General features: G+C 39.7%; 1 protein-coding gene across 2 annotated transcripts in view; it reads left to right on the plus strand.

Annotated features, from left to right (window-relative positions):
* The first annotated feature begins 20,017 nt into the window (after positions 1 to 20,017).
* The window catches only part of KDR (kinase insert domain receptor), a 45,052-nt gene continuing 37,929 nt past the window's right edge, over positions 20,018 to 27,140 (plus strand). Inside the window, exons 1-3 of one of the 2 annotated variants that reach the window (XM_036416051.2) lie at positions 20,018 to 20,356; positions 24,394 to 24,487; positions 26,668 to 26,864. In XM_036416051.2, the coding sequence (XP_036271944.1) occupies positions 20,290 to 20,356; positions 24,394 to 24,487; positions 26,668 to 26,864 (358 nt within the window). In that variant the 5' untranslated portion in view covers positions 20,018 to 20,289. The remainder of the gene's footprint in view (positions 20,357 to 24,393; positions 24,488 to 26,667; positions 26,865 to 27,140) is intronic. The other variant, XM_036416042.2, reaches the window with a different exon arrangement.

Here is a 27,140-nt window from a genome sequence, read left to right on the forward strand (position 1 = left end):
TAAGAATCTGCATTTTAACAAGACCCCGCCCCCCAAAAGATTCATGTTCACATCTGGAGTTTGCACACTGACCTAGTACATATAACCTCTTATACTAGTGCTATAATTTCTATCATTACATTCCAAGGAGTGGAAATCTGGGCAAAGGGGTATGCATACATCCGATTTGAATAGGTGTTTTAATAGATTGCTTTCTCTAAGGATCACAGCACATAGATTTCTACTAGTATTGATTGAGAATACCTTTCCCCCCAACCCCCATATTCCCATTAGCAGTGAGTACTAAAGTTAGGATTTTAAAGGAAATTTGCTATCATAGGAGCATTTAGGTTTAATTAGATTTTTTTTTTTTTAACCACCATGTATGTTACTGTACAAATTGTTCATAAGAGAGTATTATTAGAATAGTACCAATTTAGAGTTTTGGATTTCCAAGTCAAATGATAGAAAGAACAAAAAACAAACAAAAAATAATGAGAATAAGATGTAACAACTATAATAGAAAATTACTCTCTTCTCCAAAATTTCCTGTGTTAACATGAAAAAATAAGTATCCAAAATAGTGATCACCTGACTAGCTGGGCATGGTATAGTGCCTTGTTCACACTTACTGGCAACATTTTCAGATAAATATTTGGCAGGAAAAGTAAAACAGAGTAAAGGTTTATACAACTCTTGTTCAAGCTCAAGACTAATCAGGGATTTGGAAGTGATTTTGAAAAATAACATAGTGTGCTTATAAAATTGACAGCTTTTAAAATATATTAACAATATTCAGTGTTGGTAAAGTATAGAAAACCAGATAAGCTTATAAATTGTTGATGGGAATAGAAATTGATAATATTGTTTTAAGGGATGATTTGGCAGTATATAGAAGACATTTCAATGTACATACCTTATGACTCAACAAGATAGGGATCTGTCTTACAGAAATAGTCACACATGGGGAAAAGAAATCAAGTCTCAAAAAAATCAAGTCTCAAAAACAATATATTTTGTATAATCAAAACAATATATTTTGTACAACTCACTTTGGAAGCAATAACACTGTGTGTGTGTGTGTGTGTGTGTGTGTGTGTGTGTGTGTGAAAGAGAGAGAGGGAGGGAGGATTAGTGATCAGAGTGATAGTGAAACAGTAATATACAATATATACTATTTCCCAAGTGATAACAGTGATAATTATTAACATTTATGGAATACTTTCTATATATCTGGCACTATGCTAAAAGCTTTACATGAATAATCTTACTTAATTCTGACAACCATCTTATTCAGTTATTATTGTTAATATTTTATTTATTTTTTAATTTTAATTTTTTAATTTTATTATTTATGGTCTCACATAATTGTCCTTATTCCCCCATTCCCATCTCAAACCCCTCCCTAGATATCCCCACCCCTAACCCCCGTTGTCCATGGCCACTGGCTAGGCCCATATGTATGCACTCAAGTCCTTTGGTTGATCTCTTCCCCTTACCCTCATCCTCCCTTACTTTCCCTCTGAGGTTTGAGAGTCTGATCGCTGCTTCTCTTTCTCTGGGTTTGTTTATGTTGTTCATTATTTCCTCTAGATGTGTGAGAGAAATACTCTTGTAAGAACCTAAACTGCAACAAGCCATAATGGTTATGCTGAGAGGCAAATGAATCAGTCTGTAGTGAGTTCCTTTCTGGGCCAACAGTTCTTTTGAGTCCCAATTTCAATGCCAGACAGTTCCTTATGTGTACCTGCCAGCCATGATATTTCAGATCTGGTTGGTGGACAAATGGTGGTAATTCAAGTCAGCCCGTCTCTGGTTTGGTCCTGGGCATCCTTCAGCAACCCGCAGCTGCTGTCTGCTCGTATGCTCAGGCGTCATCAGCATCTTCCATCTCTGAATTGTGTCTCTTCTGTCTTCATGGCTGGAGCGCTTCTGTCTATTACAGGATTTATTGTTAATATTTTAATTTTGCCAATAAGTTAACTGAGTCACAAATAGGTGGAGCACAGCTAGGAAGTTATTATGCTGTAATCTGAACCAAAGTTGTCCGACTCTAGAGACCATGCTCAGAACCTCAACTCTATCTAGCTATCCATCTATTCACCCAATTCTTCTATCCATTACCCACCTATCATATCTATGTATCATCTATCTATCTATCTATCTATCTATCTATCTATCTATCTATCTATCTATCATCTCTCTCTTCTATCTCTTCTGTGACACTAAGGTTCTCAGTTCATCATGAAGAAAATTAAACCCAGTTTTTCATTTATGTCTTTGACATATAATTTTTGAAAACATGCTAAGTTTTTTCAGAGAGTAGCACAATTGACAAGGGATGTAATTGGTTCTGATTATTTTCCAGTGCGAGGGGGTTTGCTTCATTCCAGAACATTTGTGTCAGTGCCTGAGTATACATCTCTGATTCACCCCAATTATGTCAGTGGCAGAATTAGTACTGAAATCAGATTTTCTGACTTCTGGTTCAGTGTCTATTCCACTGTATTAAGATTTGGGATTGTGTCAATTACAACACATGGTTGCTTCCTGTAGGATGTAACCAGACAGATGGATACAAGGTGCTAACCCATTCCTGTGTATGGAGCTCCCCACATTTGTATGTCTTCATCTAAAAGGGAAGAGAGGACTGAGCAACCAGTGTTGAACAGATGTTTCAATCATCAGCCTTAACGATATGGCCACTGTCTCTCCTTAAAAATTACGGAGATCAAACTAATTTCCGTGGGGTTATGTTTAACTATATCAGTTAGCTAGTTGGGTTCTGTTTTTGTTTTTCTAATCCTCACCTGAGGATATTTTCCCATTGATTTTTTAGAGAGAATGGAAGAGAGAGGGAAATACAGAGAGAAATATCCATATGAGAGAAACACATGGATTGGTTGTCTCCTGCACATTCCCCAACCAGGGTCCATCCGGGCTGGGCCAGGGAATAGCCTGGCTAGGGCAGGTAGTGGTTTTTATAGAGACTCACTCCAGCTCTCCATTTTAAAAGTTTCCATTTACCTCAAACAAGAAAATCAGCTTGCCAGTATGGGTAAGCAATGGTGTGGTCAGACCATGGTGGACATGAAACAAATCATCTGAAGAAGAAAAAGACCTGGGCAGGATGATGAAGCACAGCGATGGGTGCAGGACACAGAGATGAGCAGGAAGTCATTGTCAGCTAAGCCCACGGGCAGGTGACAGAAAAAAAGGTCAAGGGTCAGGAAACATGTGGACCCTGAGGAGAGAAGAGAAAGTACTGAGTCTAACCCACTTTTCCTGATTTCACTCAAGCCAAGCGGAAGGCAAAGGGCTGCGTCAACTAACTTTCCCTGAACTGTAGCATCAGCAGAACGTGCGGAGCCTCTCCTACTTATCTTCAGGTCCCAAACACAGAGTTCATGGCCATCTGGCTATTCTGCTTTGGGCTCCAGCAGGCAAAGGGAAGAAAGGCCACTTGGACATCTCAAACTCCTCAATCTTGCTCATTCTGTCACAGAATGTCATCAGCCAACAGAGCATCATATCAACATGTTCTCCACTGCATAAACCTTTTAACCTACCACAACTTATAATCATTTCCATGAGCCTTGTGTAATATCAGCTTTAAAATCCAAGCTTCTGAGTCTTTGGGCTATTTATTTGCACCAAAACCCAAAAGTCAAAATATTCATCCATCTTTTGCATGTAATGACCATTCTTCATCCTAAAGTTTGATTTTTATGGCTTTTTTTGTTACTATTCTTTCTCACGTTGAGTGGATGTCTCTAGGTCATTTTTTTTTCTGTAAAGCAGGATATCTAAATATGCACACACATATAAATATATTAATAAAATTAACTTTAAAAATATAAATGTAATATGTGTTTTTGTGTGTTTTTTTACATCTCTACCAGCACAGAAAATAATAAGATAAAAAATAAAAGTCAGTTGCCAATCTCACAAACATTAACATTCTTACACTTTCTAACATTGCCTCTTGGCATTGGTTTGTGCATGAGGTGGATTTATTAGGTACAGATGTCCTTTTTTTTTTTTTTTTTTTTTTTTTTTTTTTTTTTTTTTTTAACTAAATGGGATCACACGAGAGATACCTCCTTGGCAGTTTGCCCTTTTCCATAAATTTAACTTTTCTCTATTAGTAGATATTAAGGTTGTTTCTATTTTAAATCCTTTTTAATCATATAATATTGCAATGAATATCATTGTGATAGGCACCTTTGTAGACCTGTGATATATATATTTAAATCACTGTATTTTGGTGTTTGTTACAACTCTAGTAAAAGTTTTGAAAACTGAAAACAGAGCCTGAAGGCAAAAATAAGGGTATGACATCTCCCTATATTTATTCTCTTTGTTCTCTATTCTCAACTGCTACAGATAATTGAAAGCTGACTATAGGAAAAGAAGAGAAGAATAAAAGAAATATCTTTAGGAAATATGGACAAGAATTTTCTCAAATTTATCATGAAGTTCAGTTCTTATGAGAGATGTGATTTGGTAATTTTCATCCTGGTATACTATTTAAAGGAAAGTTATTTCATTTGCCACAGATTAAGTTACTATTTCCTTCTTTAAGTCTCAATACCACTAAGGTTTTTCTATCAGTCCAGCCCTGGGTTTTGCTCCTTCTAAAGAATGCCTATAGCTCTAACCGGTTTAGCTCAGTGGATAGAGCATCGGCTTCAGACTGAAGGGTCCCAGGTTCGATTCCAGTCAAGAGCATGCACCTTGGTTGCAGGCACATCCCTAGTAGGGAGTGTGAAGGAGGCAGCTGATCGATGTTTCTCTCTCATTGATTTCTAACTCTCTATTCCTCTCCCTTCCTCTCTGTAAAAAAATCAATTAAAATATATATATCGATAGATATTTTAAAAAAATGCCTATAATACTTATTGCCTGTCTGATAAATTGGACATGCTGTGTATTTAGCCTTACCGATTTATTTTCTAATGTACCTATTCTGAGCTGTGAATTTCATGGCAAGCTTTAGACCTCTCTGTCTTTTGTAGCACCTCTGCAGCAATATGCAATGCTTCAGAAATGGTAACGAATACTTCGTTACTTCATGAGTTGATTTCTCTAGATTCTAGAGTCCTACCTTATCTTCTACTCAACAGCAACAGATGAATAAGGGAAATATTTTTTCCATTACCCCTTCTTAAGGTAGACTAATACTTGGCATCCAATTTGAGTTTCTCATTCTGTGTTTCCAGGGTCTGAGTGGACCAAAACAAGACATCTTGGTAGACAATGACCATGAACCTTTGTTTTGTTTCCTTTCACAGGTCAGGTGGCTTAGCTGGCACCTAAGGAGAAACAGATGTCAGAAATGGTGAGGAGGTGTGTGGTGCCAATGTCTGAGTTCTGGGAAAAGGAAACACTTCACTGAGAATAGGTGCCACCTGTAGGGGTTGCAGTCTGCCAAGCGAAACCAGTTTGGCTTAAAGATAGCGAAAAGTAATTCTCCAGGGAATAGGTAATGTTTGTTTATACATGAAATTGAATGAGGGAGTGTACGTGTGTACGTGTCTGTGTCTGTGTGTGTACCTGGTGCACGCTCCACTCCACTGAAGCCTATTGACCTCTTTAAGAATCCCAATCACTGAAAGAACATTTTTTATTTAAAATTTGACCAGTTCAGAAGAACAGCTATTAAATTTATTGTAACAGGCGTAGAAGAAAGAATTTTTTATTTCCTTCTGTTTTTAATCATCTTACTGCAATTTTTTAAGCTCCTTAAAAATATTTTGGGCTTTGAAGAACTATGTAAATCTACACAAAAATTGAATATTATTTATATCTCCTTCCTAAAAGAATTTTGTTATATTTGTGTATTGATTTTACTCAAGGAGGCCATTAGATGGGATTTAGTGCAAAAGCCGTGTCTCTTCGGGAAAATTACTAAATTTCTTTGTGCCTCAGTTGCTTTATCTGTAAAATGGGTATAATAATTGTATGCTTCTCTTAGGAAGAGTTATTGAGAAGAGTGAACGTATTAGGAAAATCACAGTATGTAGCATTAAGCCATATATCACTACTACTGTCTTAGTACTATTACTAATATCTTTGCTATGGCTACCAAAGTTCCCACCTCTCTATTACTGTGCTTTCCTTTCAAACAAATGTGGAAGTCTGGAAAAAGAAAAATGCCATTAGGGCACTCCATTTAAAACTAAATACCACAGATTTTATTCCATAGGAATCTAATTTAAAGAACAGTATATGTAATAGTACCTATCTATGTAAGCTAATGTAAACTCCCTATATATTTTGAAGGATTTCCCCTTGTAAGTCATGGGAATAACTATTAAAGATCTAATTATGAAGAAAACACCTATGCTGAAGAAAAGAAAAGGCATCAATAAAAAATACAATCAGTCAATCAATGTAAAATTAAAAAAAATATGGACCAAACTCCAAATATGGATCAAAACTTTTCCACAGTAAGCCATTAAAATATGTATGTATAAGAGAAATTATATAAAGAAGAGAATATTCATGAAATTTGAATATGGTTATAAGGGAAAATATTGAGCACTGGAGGCAGACAGCTTAGCAGAGAGATCTAAGATGTTGTCTCAGAGCTTATTTAGTCAAACAATTTGACTCCTAAGCAACTTCAAGGCTATTATTTTCCATCAGTCTCAGCAGAAGCCCAAGGTAAAAAAAACACTTATCTCAAAGAAATTTGTGGATGAGGATTTTGACTGACAGTGAATATCAAGAAGAGTTGTAGGGGAACTGCAAAGTTTTTAAGAGAATTATGCCAGTCCTGGCTAAGTAGCTCAGTTGGTTGAAATATACAACCCAATACACCAAGGTTGTAGGCTCACTCCCTGGTCAGGGCACTTACAAGAAGCAACCAATGAATGCATAGATTAGTGGAACAACAAATCTATGTTTTTCTCTTTCTCCTTTTCTCTGTCTCTCCCTAAAATCAATCAATAAAAAAAAAGAATTTTGTCAGCATAACTATTGCCATCTTAGATTGGTATTCAGCTATTGTTCAATATTCCTGATTGCTTCACAATATTAATTTCTTTCCACTTTAGGACATTGATTTGTGAAGCAAGAAAATTTAGATTTTTATCCTGGCTCCTCCATTTCTTAGCGGTCTGGGCTGTCAAAGATGCTTACATTTTATGAGCCTCATAGAATTGTTTTGAAGAGAAAAGGTTTTGTACAGCAGGAGCATAGTACGTTTTAGCTTTTTAAAATGAATTATTGAAAATTTATGACTCCTCTGTTTTGGCACTTCCGTGAAATACGTGAGGAAGCGGGAAATATTCCAAGAGAACTACTCCAGGCTCTCTAGCAGGAGAGAGAAGGCCAAGCACTGCTGCTCATCTTCTTTTACCCACATAGGCAAATGAGGTATTGAGGATGGCCTTTAAAAGCTTTCTAAAAATTAAAAATGTAGTGTCACGTGTTTATTAATATTTAAAATACAAACTTGCAATAAAAATACTCAAAAACATGAGTATAGAGTAATAAACAAAATGCTACCCTCCTATCCCAATCCTGATCCTCAGGGATAATGATTTTTTTAAGTTTCATGTGTGTCCTTCAAGAATTTTCTTCTCTGCATACATGTATAAAAAGTATTGACTCTTGCAGAAAATTTAAGTCAGCCATATTTTTCTCACTAAGGAATAAACACTGTTACATTCTGATGTGTATGTTTTTAGTCTATTTCCTGTACATAAGCACACACCTGAGGCTACTTTTAAACTTTTAGAAACACAGGCTCATAAGTAATTTTAAGGATGGTTGTAGTTCTGGGGTCCTCGTTTTAGACCGTGAATAATTCTTGTAACTGCATATAAAAGCCAGCTCTTCGTGTTACTCCAATTCATTGGAATTTGGCTTTTCACTTTGCGAGCTAGGAATAGACAACATCATATACTACATTGATTTCAGCAGTGTTTCTAGATCAGAGAAGCTGATTTAAATGCTTCAACTTTCTTGAAACTCAATTTTGGTGTCTTCCTCCCACTCAACCTCCCCAAGCAGTTTTTTCATTCAGAATTGCATTTAACAAAAAGCATAACTTAAAAAAAAAAAAAGGGGGGGGGGTTGGGGGGAGGGAGAATTGCTTTAATAAACATAAAAGCTTATCTTCTCTTTGAGGTTAAGACCTGGGAAGCTGTAAATCTTTTTCTCAAAATGAATTGTTGTTACCAAACTGTTGACTTCAGATTCTTCTATTTCCCTGACCTATCTTCAGCAGTAGATAGGAACATTTCATACTATAAATACTGAAATGTAATTTGAAATACTCGAGGATGCTATAAGACCTTTATATTTTATTTATTTTTGGAAATTTAATTGAATTTATCAGGGTGACATTGGTTAATAAAATTATATAAGTTTCAGGGGTACAATTCTACGATGCAGCATCTGTATAGTGTATTGTGTGTTCACCACCCAAGCTCAAGACTCCTTCTATCTCTATTTATCCCTGCATTATCCTCTTCAACCTGCCTTCCCCCCTTCCCCTCTACCCTCTTCTGGCTATAAGACTTTTTCATATTGTAGGTGCTCTTTTGCAAGGTTCACCCTGAATCATGGCAAGTTTATTAATATGCACTTACATCTCATATTAATATGCACTTACATCTCATATTAATATTTTTGGTTGAATATTATTTAACTATTTTTAATAATTTTGAGTTTCCTAAAAATCAATTATGTTGTTCTTATGAATTATACTTTTAAAATTTCCCACATATTTTTAGTATTCATTAGAAAGCTCACAGTGACTACAGTACACAATGGATAAAATAGTCCTGGAGCTATAATGCATGTTTTTATTTCCAAGTTTTGGAAAGATCTTTTTTATTCTCATGCATGAGAGTTTAACAAGAGTTTAATGTGATTAAAATCATATTAGAACACACACAAACACACACATACACACACACACACACACACACACACACACACACACACAATATTCATTGGTCAGGTTTTCCTCCCAGAGATTCAGATTTAATTGATGTAGGATGGTGCCAGTAGTTTTTCAAAACTCCTCAGACTCAGGAGATTCTAATGTGTAGCCAGAATTGAGAACTACTGGTTTGAAATTAATAAATTCTCTAATAAATAATAAAAAAAAAATTTAAATGTCTAATTTAAAATAAATGTCTAATAAATTCTAATGAAAACAAGAAAAGTACATCCAGTTCATGGATAATATTTTTTTCACATAAGAACTGTATTTTACTGTATTATTTTTTAATATATTTTATTATTATAGGATTACAGATACCTTCCATTCTCCCCTTTCATAGACATGTCATAATCACCTTGCTATTAAAAAGAAAATAAATAATTTGCTGAATGAATAGGGATTGCTCAGCAATTTGCCACTTGTGCTTAAGGAGAAACTCTCTGGCATTGAAGTAGGTTTCTGGGCACAGAGTGTGGGGCAAAACCTTATAGTATTGACACTTTGGAAAGACTGTCACAGTCATATGTTAGAAGAAATTCTATGTTGCCAAGTGTGGTTGTGGAGAATCTTTTTAATACTTTTTCAAGATGCAAATAATCAAAATCTGTCTTTAGTGGCTAGTGACTGTTGACTGAAGACATGCGACTGGTTTGTATAATCTCTTGAGAGCCTCCACAGTTCAAGGAGTTCCATCTCAGGAAGAACAGCATCAAGGAGTCAATTGACACACTGTTCCGTAAGAATTAGTGCCAGGAACAACTCCGAATACGACCCAACATTTGTTTCTCATGGTTTTATTCTCTTATGATTATGAGCTGAAAGACATTAAACATATTTGACACTGGAGATCAGGTCAGGAAGAAGAGTACTGGGATTAGAAGGATAGTTTTGGCTGAAGATATGAGATGGGCTAATTCTCAAACATATGATTCTAGAAGTCTAGCCAAGAGATGGTCAGAACTTGGATGGTTGATTTAGTATAAGAGCAAACTAGAAAGAACAGATGTTAGGAAGAACTGGCAAGATTGAGTGATGCTCTGAATGAGAGGGCTGAAAGACAAGAAGTAGCTTTTTAGAGACTGTTTTTACCAGGAAGTGCATTTTATTTTTATTATTATTATTTTTAAATATATTTTATTTTTTACAGGAGGGATAGAGAGTTAGAAACATCGATGACAGAGAATCATCGATCAGCTGCCTCTTATACACCCCCTACCAGGGGTGTGCCCACAACCAAGGTACATACCCTTGACCAGAATCAAACCTGGGACCTTTCAGTCCACAGGCTGACGTTCTATCCACTGAGCCAAACGAGTTTCAGCAGAAGTGCATTTTATTGAGAGATGAACCAGCATATGAGTCTGATCTAGAATGTAGCTTTGGATTCATTCAGCTTTGGCTCAAATTCTGGCTCCACCCCATACAAGCTACAGGGTATTAGCCAAGTGACTTGAACTCTCTGAGCCTTAGATTCTACATCTATTAAATGTGAGGATAATAATAGTATCTACTTTATAGGTTGGTAGTGAGGATTAAGGGACTCAGCACATGTATTATAAATGCTTACAACAGCGTTGGACACATGGTAATTCAATAAATGTTAGTTATTGTTATGGTAATACCAGTGGATGAAGGGGAAGTATGTCAGAGGAATAATAATAATAATCTCCCCTCCCCCCCCCCACAAATTTGTCTTCAATTAACTGGAAGTTTAGAAAAAACAATTATGAAAACTATACTAAACCTGCTCTCTATTTCATAATATAATGAGGAAGAGAGACATATGTATCCAATAAATCTGACGTAAAGCAGGTTATCATATATACCACAACAAATATTGGATAATGGGTTGTTGGAGTGTGAGGAATATAGAGGTCATCGGTTGGTTGTCTCTGTAACATCTGGTTTCCTTTGTTTTCTACAAAAACCTTCAGATTTTTCTTTGAGCAATAGTACCTTCCTCATTATAATGATGGGTTTTAATGTTATTGACCATACTCTTAGTTTCAGAAGTGGACTCTGATTGGTCTTAACCTATTGGCATCATTCCTACCTGATACATGGTCTTAATGTTTGTGTCCCCACCAAATTCATATGTTGAAATCAAAGGTGATGGTCTTGGTAGGTGGAGCCTTTGGAAAAGGAGTAGGTCATGAGGGCAAAAGGCCTCATGAATGGGGTTAGTGCTTTTAATAAAAGAGACCCCACATGTGAGGATACATAAGTCTGCAGAAGAGGGCCCTAACCTGACCATGCTGGCACCCTGATCTCAGGCTTCTAAGCTCCAGAAGTGTGATAAATACATTTCTGTTGATGATCAGTCACCAGTCTGTAGTATCTTATTATAGCAGCTTGACCAGACTAAGACACTGCCCCCTGGTAATTGATGTAGGAATGAGAAAATGAGCCGAAAAATGCGTGCTGAAGACAAAGAATCTTCCTCATTATTCCTCAAGAGCTCCTGGTGAAGAATTTTCTCCTTTTGAGGAAAGTGTGATATGAGGATATACAGCCATTTGTTTTGTAGTATGAGGAGAACCTGAGGGCCGAATTAAGAAAATCACAGAGAAAAACAGCAGGATGACACCATGAGACTCTGACAAAACTAGCTGAAGCCAGCTCATAACTTATAGCAGCATGATCTTACACATTTAAGCCAACTTGAGTTGGTTTTTCTGTTGCTTAAAACCCAAGGAATCCTAACTATTTATTGGTGAAAGAGTAATTCAGATGGGCAGAGCAGCAGTGATAGGGAGGGAAGATACATCTTGGGGGCTCGTTTTAAAGGAAGGCCAGCCTCCTAAAGGCAGATAGTGGAACAAAGTACATCCTGAATAAGAAGAACACAATGAGCATAAGTCTGAGACAAGAGAGTATAAAGTATTTTCTGTAAGTGGACAGTGGACCCTATATGGCTGGAATATTGAGTATGTCAATGGCATACTGGAAGGTAAGCTGGAAAGACAGGAAATGGGCAAAGAATAAAGACTTTGAACACCAGCCTTAGGATTTGGGGCTTTATGCTGTGTGCAAATGCCAACTGTCAAAGATAAAAAATATATGAACCTTGTGTTTCAGAAAGATAACTTTGGCAGCAGAGTGATGGGTGGATTGGAATATTCTAGGACAAAGGCAACATGGTCATGAATCAGGGCAGACTAGTAAATGAAAATACAGAATGGATATGACAGATGTAAATAATGTACACAAGATTGGATTTGAAAAGAAGGGGAAAGGCAGGGGAATAACACCACAAAATATGGAGCACAAATATCTAGCAGGACTCTGCTTGAGAAAGCTGATGGAGTCTGTAGGAAGGAAGAGACCGAGTTCAGTTTTGGACACTATGAACTTAAGAGATTGGTGGAATTTACATATGGAGATGTCCAGGAAGGGCTGGAGATTAGAGTCTGGAGCTAAGGTAGGAAATCAGAAACTGAAAGCACAATTTTTCAAGTTATGCTAACAAAGAAGATAGTTGAGGCCGAAACTGGATAGAGCATCGGCCTGCAGACTGAAAGGTCCCAGGTTTGATTCTAGTTGAGGGCATGTACGTTGGTTGTGGGCACATCCCCAGTGGAGGATGTGCAAGAGGCAGCTGATCGATGTTTCTCTCTCATCAATATTTCTAACTCTTTATCCTTCTCTCTTCCTCTCTGTAAAAACTCAAAAATATATTAAAAAATATGTATACAGATAATTTAATAAAAAAATGTAAAAAAAAAAAAAGATAGTTGAAGACACAAAGGAGAATAAGATCCTTGAGAAACTCATGGAAGAGGACAAGGGATGATGACCAAGAATGGGTTTAGAGATGTCCTATGTTTAGGGTTGAGCCACTGATGTGCATTCTCTGGATAGATAGGTTGTACTGTCAAGCAGACCAAATTTCAAGGGGGGTTGGACAATGAGATGGATGTTATGGAGATCCTGGGCAGGTCAAGACTGAGAAGAAGTTATTGTACTTTTGGATAAAAGGTGAGGGATGACTTCTCTTTCAAGAAACTTTCTGATAAAAGAAAGGAAAATAACAGACAACTAAGTAGCTTTAGGGAGAAGCAAGGATAAGGAAATATGTTTTGTGTATACAATCCAAAGACCAATTTTATTGTTTAATATTTTCTATGTGTTGCTTTGTAACTGCACTCATTTTCTCTACATCTGGAACTTCTATTTATATTATGTGGTCAAATGCATGAAATGACTCCCTTCTGGCTTTTCATCTGCCTATAACCAGCCTGACCAATTTTTAGATGATTGTCCGTTAGGTCTGAAGTTGTATTTTTTATTTTATTTATAAATTTCTCTCTGTGTGAGGTGTTCTGTAGTGAGTTGTTTCATTTGGCTTTATTATGTGCACCAAGGTAGTGAAGTATTAGAAATGAACGTTCAGAGACACTCCCAGGGAGAATTTTTATTTGTGCCTCAGGGGTCTACTCACCAATGTTTTGAAAACTCTGGAGACTAAATTTATATACAAAAGACATAAAAGTTTTCCATTGTCATTGACTAGCAATGCCGGTGAAGTAATATTACTAGGAAACACTACCTTTAATCTGGAAAAATGTGGACAACATTGCAAACTAATACAACTAGGATGGAAGTGTATACATATGCTTCTGTGAGGGATGAGCCACTTGTAATGACTTGCTTGGAAAAAAGAGCACTTTTCTTTTTTCATTATTTGGTTCTGGAAAAATTTGATAAGCTTTTAAGAGGGGAGATGGTATTAATTCATTAGAAAATGGTTACAATCTACAAAAGGCACAGATGTGAAGTTCATTCAAGTAACACATTTATTATATAGTACATGCAAATCATATAAATGGTCTTTTTCTTTTTTCTTCATTACTCAAAATAAAAAACAAAATCCCCATCACCACTGCTTAATATATTAAGAACTTCTCCAATCTATTAGTGTCTATATTGCTGTTGTGTAGTTCTATTTATTCCAACAAGTTGCTCTCTGTAAAGATAATTGTGATGGATACCCAAGAGATATGTGATTTGGGGTGGGGAATGGGGGAGAGTGAAGAAGAAGGAAAGAGCAGAAGAAAGAAAAATGACAAAAAGTATTTGAAATTCATCAAAGTATTGAGAGGTGAGTATGCACAGAGATTGTGTTAGGCACTGAGAACACAAAATAATTTTGACCTAATTACTACTTTTTGAGGGAAAATCATTTATACAAACATATGACTATATTATTGCCTATCATCTATCATATCATACAAGTGTTTTGTGTATATAGGAAAAGGAAAGTAATTTCCCAGTTCTTTGAATAACAAAATAGCCCCTATTAATTTTTCTAGTAGCAAGTATAAATTTAGTACAGTTATGGATATATTGTATTTATTTAATGTATGACTACTATTTAAATGTCAATTTGAAAATGATTATGTCAAGTATATGATGCATAGATAGCACATATATTTTTATCCCTACAGTATATTTGACAATAGGTCTATTTAATTAGATATATCATGATAAGTCTATAGAGTAAATAAGTAGCATCAGCATGCATTTCACCACTCTTACTATAGCTGAACAATCATCTTCTAAACCCAACTGTCCACTCAGGTAAGATTTGTCTATTTCTTCTTAAAGAGTATCAATTGGAGAAAATAGCTGAATAAAAACTAAAATATATCACTTGGGAAGGGCATTGAACTAATTATTGAAGAATGCATACGAGTTTTTCAGGAGAATAAAGGAGAAAAAGAATTCATGGCAGAAAAGAAATCCTCTCAATGCACAAGTGATTATGTATTGATATATTAAAGCCACAGCTTTAAGATCAGTGGTTTGGGGGTTGGATAGAAGGTGAGGGTCCACTTGAGTTGGATTCTTGGGATGGGGGAAGGGAGATTGAATGACCTACATTTGTCCTGGAGAGGAGAGATTCTCCTAAGTGACTTGGCCCTCTATCCACACAGGAAAATGAAAGTGATTATCACGGGGAGGCTGAGGGAGCCAGTGGCCTCAATTCACTCAGCCTCATCCCTTGAAAGAGACCAGTTCTCAGCAAGAAACTGGATGTGCTGGAAGGGTTTGTCTTGGATGTTTTGCACCTCTCTGCTGTTAAATCCAGATTCCTCTACTTTCTAAATCTCTTGTCCCACCCACTCCTCATGAGAATAACTATCTTCCTCATGGAGTCACTGTGAACATTGAAATAAAGTACTAACCCAAAGGAAAGTATCTGGCACATTCAATCTACTTCTTATTTTAAAAATCAAAGAGTGTCTTGATTAGTATCATGTCATTAACTAATGGTCAGAAAACTACTAGTATACATTGTTTTAAAACAGATAAAACAACTTTTTTTTTTTTTTTTGCCAGACTTTTAGGAAGGCAAAGGAACATTTATTTAAATTAAGAATAATTTCTTGTCCTTACTCTCTTTTACCGTCATGGGATGCCATAGAATGAAGGAGGGAAGAGTGAAGCATTCAGAACAGTGCTGCTCAATGAGTGATGGCTACTTTCATTATATTCTAACATTCTTTTCTGGTGCTGTGTGGATTTCCAGTTAATGATTTCAATTTCCTGCATGCTTCCCACATTTAAAACTTGTTCTGTTTATCCGTCTGTAAGATATAACAAGAAACTATTATATGGGAGAGCTTGGGAGGGCATAAAGGCATACATATCTATAGTAATGGAGATTTTTCCTTTGCAAATAGAAGTAGTGAAGTTCCGTCTCATCTGTTTCACAAAAAGGATGGCGAGTTTGCTTTATTTTTATTTACTTTTTTTTTGGGGGGGGGGCGGTTATATTTATTAGAATGTAAGACTTTAAGAATAAAAACCAAAGCTTTAGCCAGTTTGGCTCAGTGGATAGAGCATTGGCCTGCGGACCACAGAGTCCTGGGTTCGATTCTGGTCAAGGATACATACCGCTTTGCAGGCTCCTCCCTGGCCTGGGCCCTGGTTGGGGGTCGTGCAGGAGGAACCAATTGATATATTCCCCTCACATTGATATTTCTTTCTGTCTTTCCTCTCTCACATTGATATTTCTCTCTGTCTTTCCACTCTCCCTGAAGTCAATGGGAAAATATCCTCAGATGAGGATTAAAAAAAAAAAAATGAAACCGAATTCTGATAGATGCATCAAAGGCAAGTCTGACCTAGCCTTCTTTACCTTGAACATACCAATACTGTACATTTTAAGTTAAAAATATGTCCTTCAGAGAGTAAAACAAACGTGGGTGTGTAAGGAAGTAGGATAACGAGGGAGAAAGGGTATGCTCATAATCTCTTAACGCATGAGAGTCATGAGTACACACCAGCGATGAAATCCAGTCCACCTCTGGCAAGGTAGTCACAGCTTCTGGTAAACACTGGAAACAAATTGAGTGAATAAACACGAGCAAGCGGAAAGTGTCATGCAAAAATGAAATCAACAAATGACACTATCGGAAACTATAACAGCTACTAGAAGACAGAGTTGATATTGAGTTGGACTTTCTATTTGTGAAAGTAATACTTCCTTGCTTTGACAAAACGTTTTAGAAATATACAAAGTCAAAAGTGCAAGTCTCCATCCATCTGCCTCTCTGCTTTGACCATTTTGTAGAGGTAACGCCAAGACCCTGACAATGGAAAAGTCAGTGGAAGCACTTTGATTAGGCTTTCTTAAAACCCAGAATTTTTTATCATGGAAAAGCATGTAGAGAGGATAGCAGAATGAATCCTAGGTACCCATCATTCACCTCCCACAATTATTAACCTTTTGCTCATCTTCATACTTTTTAAGATATGACGTTCCAAATACTGGTGATAGAACCAGATTACACTGAGTGTAGTTTATGCAGTTTGCTTGGTGATACAAACAATGTATATTGTGTGCATAAAACCCAAAAAAAGTAGCTGGAGATACAGCAGTTGTGATGAAGTTAAATTTGACTGTGAAGACTGCTCATTTATGCACTCCTTGTTTTCACCGTAGTAACATTAGTCCTAGTGCCTAGCAAATAGGAGGTGCTCAAAGACCATTGAATGAATGAGCCTTCTTTGCAGTTTAGATCATGGCAGCATGATGGAGACCCCGTAAGATAATGCCTAACTAACTTTTGAAAAATACTTCCTACTGTATATGGGGTGCTTCATATGTGCTGGGCATCTGTGCTTACCAGATGTTAGGTCCTAGTCTAAGTGCCTTATGTCATTTAATTGTTGCAAAACCCTACAAAAAGATACTATCTATTATCATTAAGAAAAAAAAAGATACTTAACTAATAAGTTGCTCAAGACCACATGCATAGTAAGGGGTAAATCTGAGAGTCAAACCCAGACAGTGTGGCCCCAGAGTCTGTGAACCTAGCACCATTCTTTGTTGTTTCGCCACAAATGAGTCTGAATTCCATTTATGGGCACTTTGATAGGCAGTTGTCGTACCTGTAGTGACCAATTAACTCATATGATCACTCCTTTGCAGTGGTGCCCGATAATGGAAGGGTGCTGCACCTGGGATAGACATTTAAAAACAGTAAATAGCATACTTTTTTTGCAAGGCATTTCTGAGTGCTGTGCGGGAGGGAATGTGGTAGACTGATTTCATTGAGACCCTGCCAAATTCTGGTCTTGTGGCCATCAAAGGCGCATCATTTCCTCCCAAGACTTCTAAAGGGGGCTATTACCAGGGCCTGCAGGTTCTGGTTTGCATTCAGAGGAGACACTATCTTCTTAAGTGAGATGTGGAAAAGGAAGTGTCATGCATTGTAAATAAGGCTGAGAGAGAAGAACTGTTTGGAGATAGAGATGGGAAAAAATCGCCTTCTGCAACTCATGTTTCATCTCCTCCCCCTTATCCAACTTTGCCAGAGCCCATCCTGTTTTCCTTGCTAAGTTTACTAGCAGGAAGTGAGGAGTTTCTTTAGGAATACCCCTGCCCCTAACAAACAACTCCTGGTCCAATATTAGTCCATGTATAGGATGGGACACAATGCCACTATTAAAAAGAACAAGATGGAGCCCCAAGGGTGGATATAGAATGATCTCCAAGTTATATTTTAAAGTGAAAAAGCCAACACTCAAACAGCATTAATACCCAGGCTACTCTTTTTGGATGGAGGAGGATGATATAACTATACTCCCACGTGCATAGGGTTTGCTTGGGAAACAAAAGAAAGGCAGAAATGCTTACCTCTGCCGAAGGAAGGGCTTTTCATTCTAAACCATTTCACATTAAAATATTTTTAAGCCAAATGCATGCATTATATTTCAGAGTTAAAGTATTTCAATCGTTGCCCTAGCTTAGTGGTTGGCAAACTCATTAGTCAATAGAGCCAAAAATCAACAGTACAATGATTGAAATTTCTTTTGAGAGCCGAACTTTTTAAACTTTTTTCTAACAGACTTGCCCAGGCCGTGGTATTTTGTGGAAGAGCCACACTCAAGAAGCCAAAAGGCTGCATGTGGCTCAGGAGCCACAGTTTGCCGACCACGGCACTAGCCAATTTGGCTCAGTGAATAGAATGTTGGCCTTTGGACTAAAGAGTCCGGGGTTCAATTCCAGTCAAAGTCACATGCCTGGGGCCCTCCAGGAGATAGCCAATCAATGATTCCCTCTCATCACTGATGTTTCTATCTCTCTCTCCCTTCTCTGAAATCAATAAAAATATATTTTTAAAAAGGTATTTCAATTGTTAACCTGGCAAAAGAGTAAGTACAAAAAACTCTTTAAAATACTATAACAAAAACAGCAGTTTACATTAATGGTGCATTTCAGGAGGAAGGGTTTGCATTTCAGAAGGAATTACTTCTAAATGTAGAATTAATTTTTTCTCTTCACCGTCCTCAAGGATGGCCCTTTAAGTTGTCATTGAAAAGCACCTGAGAAGTAGGAGACAGGAATCTGGAAGATCCCCAGTGAATGAAGTTAGGAGATACCTGATGCCATGCCCTCCCTGTGGGGAGAAGTGGAGGGAAAAGAAGAAATAAATGTGCCCAGAAAGGAATCAGAGTTCTCCTCCCAGGCTCCACAAAGAGTCCACACATGTGGAGAGAGTTGTGAGGTTTGGTGCAGTGTTCTGGGTGCCCAGGGTCTGAGAGCTTCCGCTTCACTGCTTCTCCAGGAAGCAGGTTGTTGGGCCTCGGTCCTCTCAGCCTAGGGGTACCTGGGCTGAAAGGTGTGCTCTGTAAAGGGGCCTGGCCTAAGGCCCAAGAGGAGTCAGGCTAGGGGCCCCTGTGGGGAACACCGAGAGCCCCACTGGCCGGTGGGGGGACCCTCACTCCCGCGGTGGGTATGCCAGAGCTCTGGGTACCTCCAGCTCCCTGGAGGCCTGGGGTAGGTTTTTGGTGAAAGACAGATGGAGGGGAGGGGGGGCGGGCTTGCGTCTCAAATTTAAATGCGTTTGGGGGCTTGACAGGTAACTTAAAAACACTCGAAGCTGCCAGGTAGAAGAGAAAATACCATACCAGATACTTTGGAGAACTGGGGAAGGGCATATTGGGACTCTTCCAGATTCCGATTTTTAAACTACAGCTGTGCTGGCCAAGCAGCACGCCATGCCGGCTGGAGTCAAGGCCAGTTTCCGATCCCTGGAGCCCTGGCCAGTTGGCGATCCTGCTTTCCAGCTGAGTGCCCGTCTCTCCCCAGTTGCTTTAACCGGCAGCTGATCCCAAACCTGACTCCTGCCCCTGAGGCTCGCGTGTCACGTAAGACCTTCCCAAACTTGGGGGCGCACCCTCGGGGCTCAGGGTCCCTCGCTGAGCTCCCAGCACTGCTCCGGGCATCTCGGAGGGCCAGCAACCGAATGAATGAACCTTCAGAGGCTCAGAACCTGTTAGCGGCTGCATTTTATTTCTGGCAGAAACAGGGCTGTTGCATCTGAGACGTCGGGGGGACTCGGGCCAGGCGGGGTTCCGGGCCAAGTGAGAGATCTGGAGATGTTACGGCGTTAGGAGCCCAGGATCCAGGCGGGGTACCGGGCTGAGGGGCGGGGCGGACAACAGGGGGGTGGGGGGGAGGTAGGGGAGAGCCCTGCCCCCGGCCCCGCCCCGCACGGCCCCGCCCCGCCCCGCGCTCTAGAGTTTCTGCACCGGCTCTCCCCCGGCACTAGGTCCCGGGACCCTGGCGAGCGGGCGGTGTGTGGCTGGGTTTCCTCTACAAAGTCCGGAGTTGCCCTGCAGCCGGCACCTCCTCTGCTCCCTCTGCTCCCAGCGCCCGCAGGCGGTCCCGCAGCGGAGGCCGGAGCCGGGCGCCCTCCTCGCCCCGCGCACCCCGCGGTCCTGCGCTGCAGCGCGGTCCCACCTCCGCCGCTTGTCTGCGGGGCGGGCCGGGGAGACAGGACCGGCGCCCCGGCTCTGGGCTCTGGGCACGGCCCGCCGCACCCGGGTGCGGGATGGAGCGCAAGGCGCTGCTGGCCGTCGCGCTGTGGCTCTGCGTGGAGACCCGGGCTGCCTTTGTGGGTAAGGAGCCCGCTCCCCGGGAGGAAGGAGGCGGAGAGGCCGGGGGCGGGCGGGGAGATGGGGATGCGGAGAGGATCCCCGGGCCAGACCTCCCTGGGATGTCAGAGCTGAAGAGTTGAAAGGGACTGGCCCAAGATTCCCCAGCAAGTTGGTGGTCTCCAGAGCCCGGGTCCTTGCCCAGGACTCTGGTCTCGGACAGGGGCCGTGGCGGGGCCACCGCCGGGCTCTCGGGAGGCGGGGATGGGGGTGGCCGGCAGGAGATGCTCCCGTAGGCGGGCGGGGAAGGCGGTGGAAGGAGGTCCCCGCCCGCACCATCCTGGTTCTGGCGCCGGGAAGGGAGCCTTGGAGGGAGCACCCTGCGCTCAGCTCTGCCTCTGAGAGTCCAGCGGTGGCCGGGGCTGCTCTTCCCTTTGGGCTGGGACTCACACACTCACTGTTTGAGATGGGGTCCGGAGGCTGGAAGAGGGGCGCGGGGGACATTTCCCCCCGTCTTGGTGCAGGACTCCGTTTTCCTCGCAGAGAGAAGGGAGAAGGGGGAAAGTTGGGGCTTGGACTCGGGACTTTGACAGCTTCCCAAAGTGTCTCCAAGGAACAGACCTTCCTATGAAAAACCATTCCACATCTTTCAAAGCGCTTTGGTCCTTGCGGTAAGCGCATGGTCAGAAGCTCACGTTCTGAAAACTTACCCCAGGGGACTTGGTACCTGGACGAAGCACGCCTCTCCTGCCACCAAATATTTAGCCCCTTCGAGATTAGGAACACATATACTCTTGATGCAATAAATCCCCTTGCCTTTTTTTTCTTTCTTTTTCTCCCCACCCGTTGCCCCTATCTGTTTTCTGTAGCCACCGTTTGCTGATTTCCAGATTTGCACTCTTTGGAGGGTGAGAAAGGGGACAGGGTGGAGAAAGGGAAGGGGGGAGGATATAAAATAATTCAGGAAAAAAAATTCCATATATATATATATATATATATATATATATATATATATATATGTGACTCGGGTCTTTTAAAAAAAGATATAAAGTAACAAGATCATCTGTCTACAGTTACTGATTAAAAAAAAATGATTTGGTTCATCCAGCGCCAGCTCCACCATGGACACCCATTTGTCCATGACAAGCCCTCCCTCTCCCCCTTTATTGGGAGAGAATGAAGGTCTGGGACATGTGGTTGTTCTGTGTCTCACAAAGAAGTGAGTTCCTTTTAAGCCTGGGGTGTTTCATAGTGTAGCAGTAGTCAACTGGTAACCGGGCTGCCCTGACTGTAATGATGAGGTTGCCCTTTCAGAGTGTGTGACTTACTTAATTGGATTGGACTATAATTGGTGCCATCAGATTCTAGAGACAGAGGCGCTGTTGTTTTTCCTTCCGGTCTTTGGAAGGGTAACAGTGCACAAATTAATCAATTTTGGTTATGGGATTTTGAACATAGAAGGGCTTTTTATTGAGCAGAAGCATATGTACTTCTTATAGTTATTTCTTTGGAACTGTCTGAAGAGTAGAACTCAAACTTCCAATGAAAATGAATGGAGCTTAATAGAGAAGAAAATCGAGTGCTAGTCTGCAGATATGAGTTGAAAGTTACCATTACTGATAGCCTGGTTGCATGCTTTTTGTTGTTGATGATGTGTCCCTGGGAAAGGATAGTGTTGTGTTGGCTTCCCAGGAAAAATACTTTAAAAAGTGTTTTTAACATAGGGAAGTGCATCTAGAGTGCGAGATAACCTGTTGCAATAATTAATGAAGATCTTAAAGAATCTCTCATTTCGGTGGTGGGTGAGCAGAACTTAGTCTCTCTCTCTCTCTCTCTCTCTCTCTCTCTCTCTCTCTCTCTCTTTTTAAAGAATTTACTATTTTTTTAATATATTTTATTGATTTTATACAGAGAGGAAGAGAGAAAGATAGAGAGTTAGAAACATCGATGAGAGAGAGTCATCTATCAGCTGCCTCCTGCACACCCCCCACTAGGGATATGCCCGCAACCAAGGTACATGCCCTTGACCAGAATCAAACCAGGGACCTCTCAGTCCCCAAGCCGACGCTCTATCCATTGAGCCAAACCGGTCTCGGCAGAACTTAGTCTTCTCTACCATTTTTTTTTTTCTCTCTCACATGCATGCACTTAAATAATGGGTTCCTTCCCATTTGGATCATTGTGTACATTAATTAAGTTGCTGTTTTTGATATGTTTTTCAACCTAGTGTTTATTTATCCAAATAAATTGTTTTCCTTTTCCTTTTCTTAGACAAAGTGGGACTCCATTATTAAAAGGCTTTTCTGTTGCTTTTAAACATGTTGCTTTATTGTTTGTCTTTCATATTGTAAAGTGCTGTGCTAATTAACCGAACACCCAAAACCAACAGTTGTCCAAGAGTGGCCCATAGACCATGTATTGTAGGATGGAGTTACCTGGTGTGCTTGTTAAAATGCAGATTTGGCCGAAACCGGTTTGGCTCAGTGGATAGAGCGTTAACCTGCGGACTGAAAGGTCCCGGATTCTATTCAGGTCAAGGGCATGTACCTTGGTTGTGGGCACATCCCCAGTAGGGGGTGGGTAAGAGGCAGCTGATCGATGATTCTCTCTTATCGATGTTTCTAATTCTCTATCCCTCTCTCTTCCTCACTGTAAAAATTCAATAAAATATATTTTAAAGATAAAATAAAATGCAGATTTGTAGGTCCAGGGTCATTCTAACGCAACCTAAAGTCCAAGAAGCATTGCCTGAAACACAAGTTGGTACCAGTGCCAATTAGTTTATAAGACTTGTTGCTGATATAAATTGATTTTCATGTTTTTAAAGCTTTTTAAAACTATTTTTTAAGTATGTTACTTGTCAACAAATCTAGTAGTTATGTCAGCAACCCATTTTGCACATTTGGGTGAGTGTGTGAGAACATGTGTTGCTCATTTTGCCTGCAGCTATTCACATTGGGATCCATAGATTCAATGCATTGGATATTTGCACTGAATATTTGCTCATACTCTGTTTGCTCATACTCTCTCTTATTTGCTAATACCCCCTTATTTGCCCAACGAGGTCAGTGCCAGTTTAGGCCTAGAGGGTCATTTGTACTTAGTTGATGTGAGTTAACAATCATAGTAAGCTTGGGTGCTTATCAAGCATTCATCTCTTGTTAAGGGGGTGTTTTGAAGATCTGGATATTGGTTAAGACCATATCATCATGGTTAATTGTTGTTTTCTGATGCTCTTTCAAAACCTGATAGCTGTTTGCATTTGGTTGACAGAGAACTCAGTTTTTTTGCTGGGGAGTAACCTAACCCAGGGTGAGGGATATATCCTATGGTATTTTTAAGTAAAGTCAGATTGCTTGTGTTCCAAACTCGGTTTCAGGAGGAACTCAGAGCCTTGGTTGTTAAGTTGCGATTCCCCAATTGCAATTCATTAGCATTACACCTTTTCTAGTCCTGTTCTCTGAGGAAAAATATATTAATAGGTATATTATATTATGCGACATTTTCCTCAGTTTCTCTCAACTGGTTTTAATGTAGTCTTTCAACTTTGGCAGGTCAGTTATCAGAAAACTGATAAAGGAAAATGAGACAAGGTCATGGATATCCCTACTCCCTTCAGGGTACAGATGAACTATATAGAAATCTTTCTAAGTAGTATTTGTTAATCAGCAATTTAGTCAAATGTGTGCATCCTATGTTTTACAAGAAATGTCAGTGGGTCTTTTCCTCAGGGAGTGAGATCATCAGATGAAGGTTCATTGGGTTTCAATGCCCCATATCCTTTTGTAAGACCTTGAAGTTGGCAATGCAGGAAAACAGGAACTCCACCCTAGCTCCATGAATTGCAGAACTGTTGTGTTGGTTTATGACCATCTGCCCATTCTTCCTGTTATGACACAGCTTGTGAACTTTTACTGGGAATGGTGAAAAGTAAATTCACAGTTTAATGAATTGCTGAAGAGGTCTTTTAAAGTTATGGAAGTATGCATTGTTTATGGAAGGTGTTTCCTATTGGGATTGACTCAGTGGCAACTGCATTCATTAATTTAATTTGTTTCTAGGTTTGCCTGGTGTTTCAAGTGACCCACCTAGACTCAGCGTACAAAAAGACATCCTTACAATTATGGCTAATACAACTCTTCAGATTACCTGCAGGTAAGGATTGACTTTAGATATGTAGTTACGTATTTCCTGTATTAAATAATTCATTATTGAGCAAAAAATAATTTCCATACAGCATAGTTGTCAGAGATGTATAGTAATTGTTTATAAGTAGTGAGGTTTTTAAGAAATGATATAATAATGAAAAAAGTGAGAAAGGTTTTCTCCCAAAAATTCTGCATGATTTTGCTTGCATTCTTTTTTCTATTGCCCTCTGCCAACACATTTCCCACCAATAACCAGTGTAGAACCAGGCATTATATAGTAGACATTCAATAAATATTGAGTGAATAAATGAAGTTGACGTCATACCCTTAAAGGGATAGGGTGGAAGAAGTTTTGGGCCATATTTATAAACACAGCTTGTGAGTGGCTCTTGGGCATCTGTTTGGCTCTTTTTAAGAATTTTATGCCATGATAAAATTCTGACGGTATTTACGATTTAATATTCAGCTGTTAATATTACTGAATGCCTGCTCTGCATAGATAACGAACTTCATACTCTGGCTCAATATTCTGGAATGCCTCTCTTCTCACTTGCTAGCAAGAAGCCGTGCTAATACTGGTTTTTGTTAACTAGGAAGACAGGCCTCTATAACAAGAAGAGGGGCCTTTAATTTTTGCCTTTCAGCCACTCACCCAGGAGGAGAAGGAGAAGACCCTGGGGTTCAGTGTAGTGATTATGCAGATGCTTGTCAAGACCAGTGTGTTTTGGCAGAATGACGGGTAGCAGCAATGTTGCCCTCTGGGAAGAGTGCTGTCGGTCCACCAACAACTTTGGGCAGCTTATTGCTACTGTTTATGATTGCCGATTGCCCAGTGTTCAGCACAGTGACACAGATCTATTTTAAACTGCAGAGTGTAAAGGATACCTAGTCCGTTATCAAGGGTAGGTCGCTGATACCTGGGGGGGAAATTATACTAACGGCTGCTGTTTCTCTAGCTTTGCTATTTCCATACACATTTCTCACTAGATTTGCCTCTTACCCTCAGCAACAAAGAATACTTAAAATCCTCAAAAATTTCATACTCCTTTTAAAAACTCCGAATAAACATTTCTTATGTTCTGAGAAAGCTATGAAGTTCCATGAAGGTAACTGCAACTTCATGAAATTTCAAGTTCTTTGAAACAAGGATCAGTGTGTAACCATCTTCTTGACATTGACTCTCCTCCTTGGAACTCTGTGGAAAAATGCTGTGATACAAGTCATCTATGTTTTTCCCTGCTGCTGTGTTTCAGTGGTTGAGTGTTGACCTATGAGCCAGGAAGGAGGTCACAGTTTGACTCCTGGTCAGGGCACATGCCCGGGTTTTGGACTCCATCTCCTTTAGGGAGCGTGCAGGAGGCAGCTGATCAATGATTCTCTCTCATCATTGATGTTTCTTGCTCCTTCTCCCTCTCCCTTCCTTTCTCTGACATCAATAAAAACATGTTTTTAAAAAATTAGTCTAAGTCGTAATGTACTCCTTAAAGGTCCTGTGAGGCTCTTAGACAGTTGATTCCTCCATAACCTCACTTGTTATTCTCCTGCTTGCTCACCCTTCTCTGGCCACTCTGGCTTCCTTGTTATTCCTTTCACACTTCAGATATGTACCTACTCCAAGGCCTTTCCATTTGTGCTCTCTGCCTAGAATACTGTTCCTTCTGATATTCATATAGCCCACTTCATCAACACTCCTCCCTCCAGAAGTCTTCACTCTTTTCTTTGTGTCATCTATTATTTTGTTCATAGTACTTATCACCACTGTGTAAAGAATACATTTTAACTTTTTAAAAATGTCTACTACATTGAGGTTTATTTACTTTTTTATTGCCTGTCTCCTCCAACAAGACTGAGATTCCATAATTGCATTGATTTTTCTCTGATTTTTTCACGGCTGTATCTCCAGTTGATCGCATAGCACACACACGATAAATATTTATTGAATGAATGAATGTGTAAATTAATTTCTAAAAAACCAGGAATCCCTATAAGTGATTTCTGAAGCTGAGTCCATGGCTTTTTTTTGTCATTTGTTGAAATAACCTGTCTTTGTCGGTAGAAGTCTGTGTGACTCTGTTGAGAAGCCTATGTAAGTTTGAGAACCGAAACTTCTATTGGTTTGTCTTTATTTAGAAACAGCCTCATCATGTGGCGGTTCATCTTAATACTTTCCTGGAATTAATTTTTCAGGGGACAGAGGGACTTGGACTGGCTCTGGCCCAACAATCAGAGCAGCTCTGAGAAAAGAGTGGAGGTGACTGACTGCAGTGACGGCTTTTTCTGTAAGATGCTCACAATCCCCAAAGTGATCGGAAATGACACTGGAGACTACAAGTGCTTCTACCAGGACACTGGTGTGGCCTCGAGTGTTTATGTCTACGTTCAAGGTATGTGGTTAAAAGGAATTCATTTCCCACGTTCATTTGCCAGCTATAAAACACAATAGGCTCAGCAAAGAATCAGAGTACAACAAAAGGCTCGCCCTACAGGCTCCTGGCCAACAGGAATATACAAATTCTTCCCTCTCAAGGCTTCCTCTGAGCGCAGGACTCATTGATTTGTTCTGGAGCTTGGGCTCTGTTACATCTCTTTCGCCAATTAGTTTCGTTCTGATCTTTGTTTCTAAGGGAAATCTGTGTTCACAATTGGCTATGGGGATTTAT

This window comes from Pipistrellus kuhlii, unplaced genomic scaffold (genome assembly GCF_014108245.1).
Source record: "Pipistrellus kuhlii isolate mPipKuh1 unplaced genomic scaffold, mPipKuh1.p scaffold_m20_p_1, whole genome shotgun sequence".
NCBI classification, from domain to species: Eukaryota; Metazoa; Chordata; class Mammalia; order Chiroptera; family Vespertilionidae; genus Pipistrellus; species Pipistrellus kuhlii.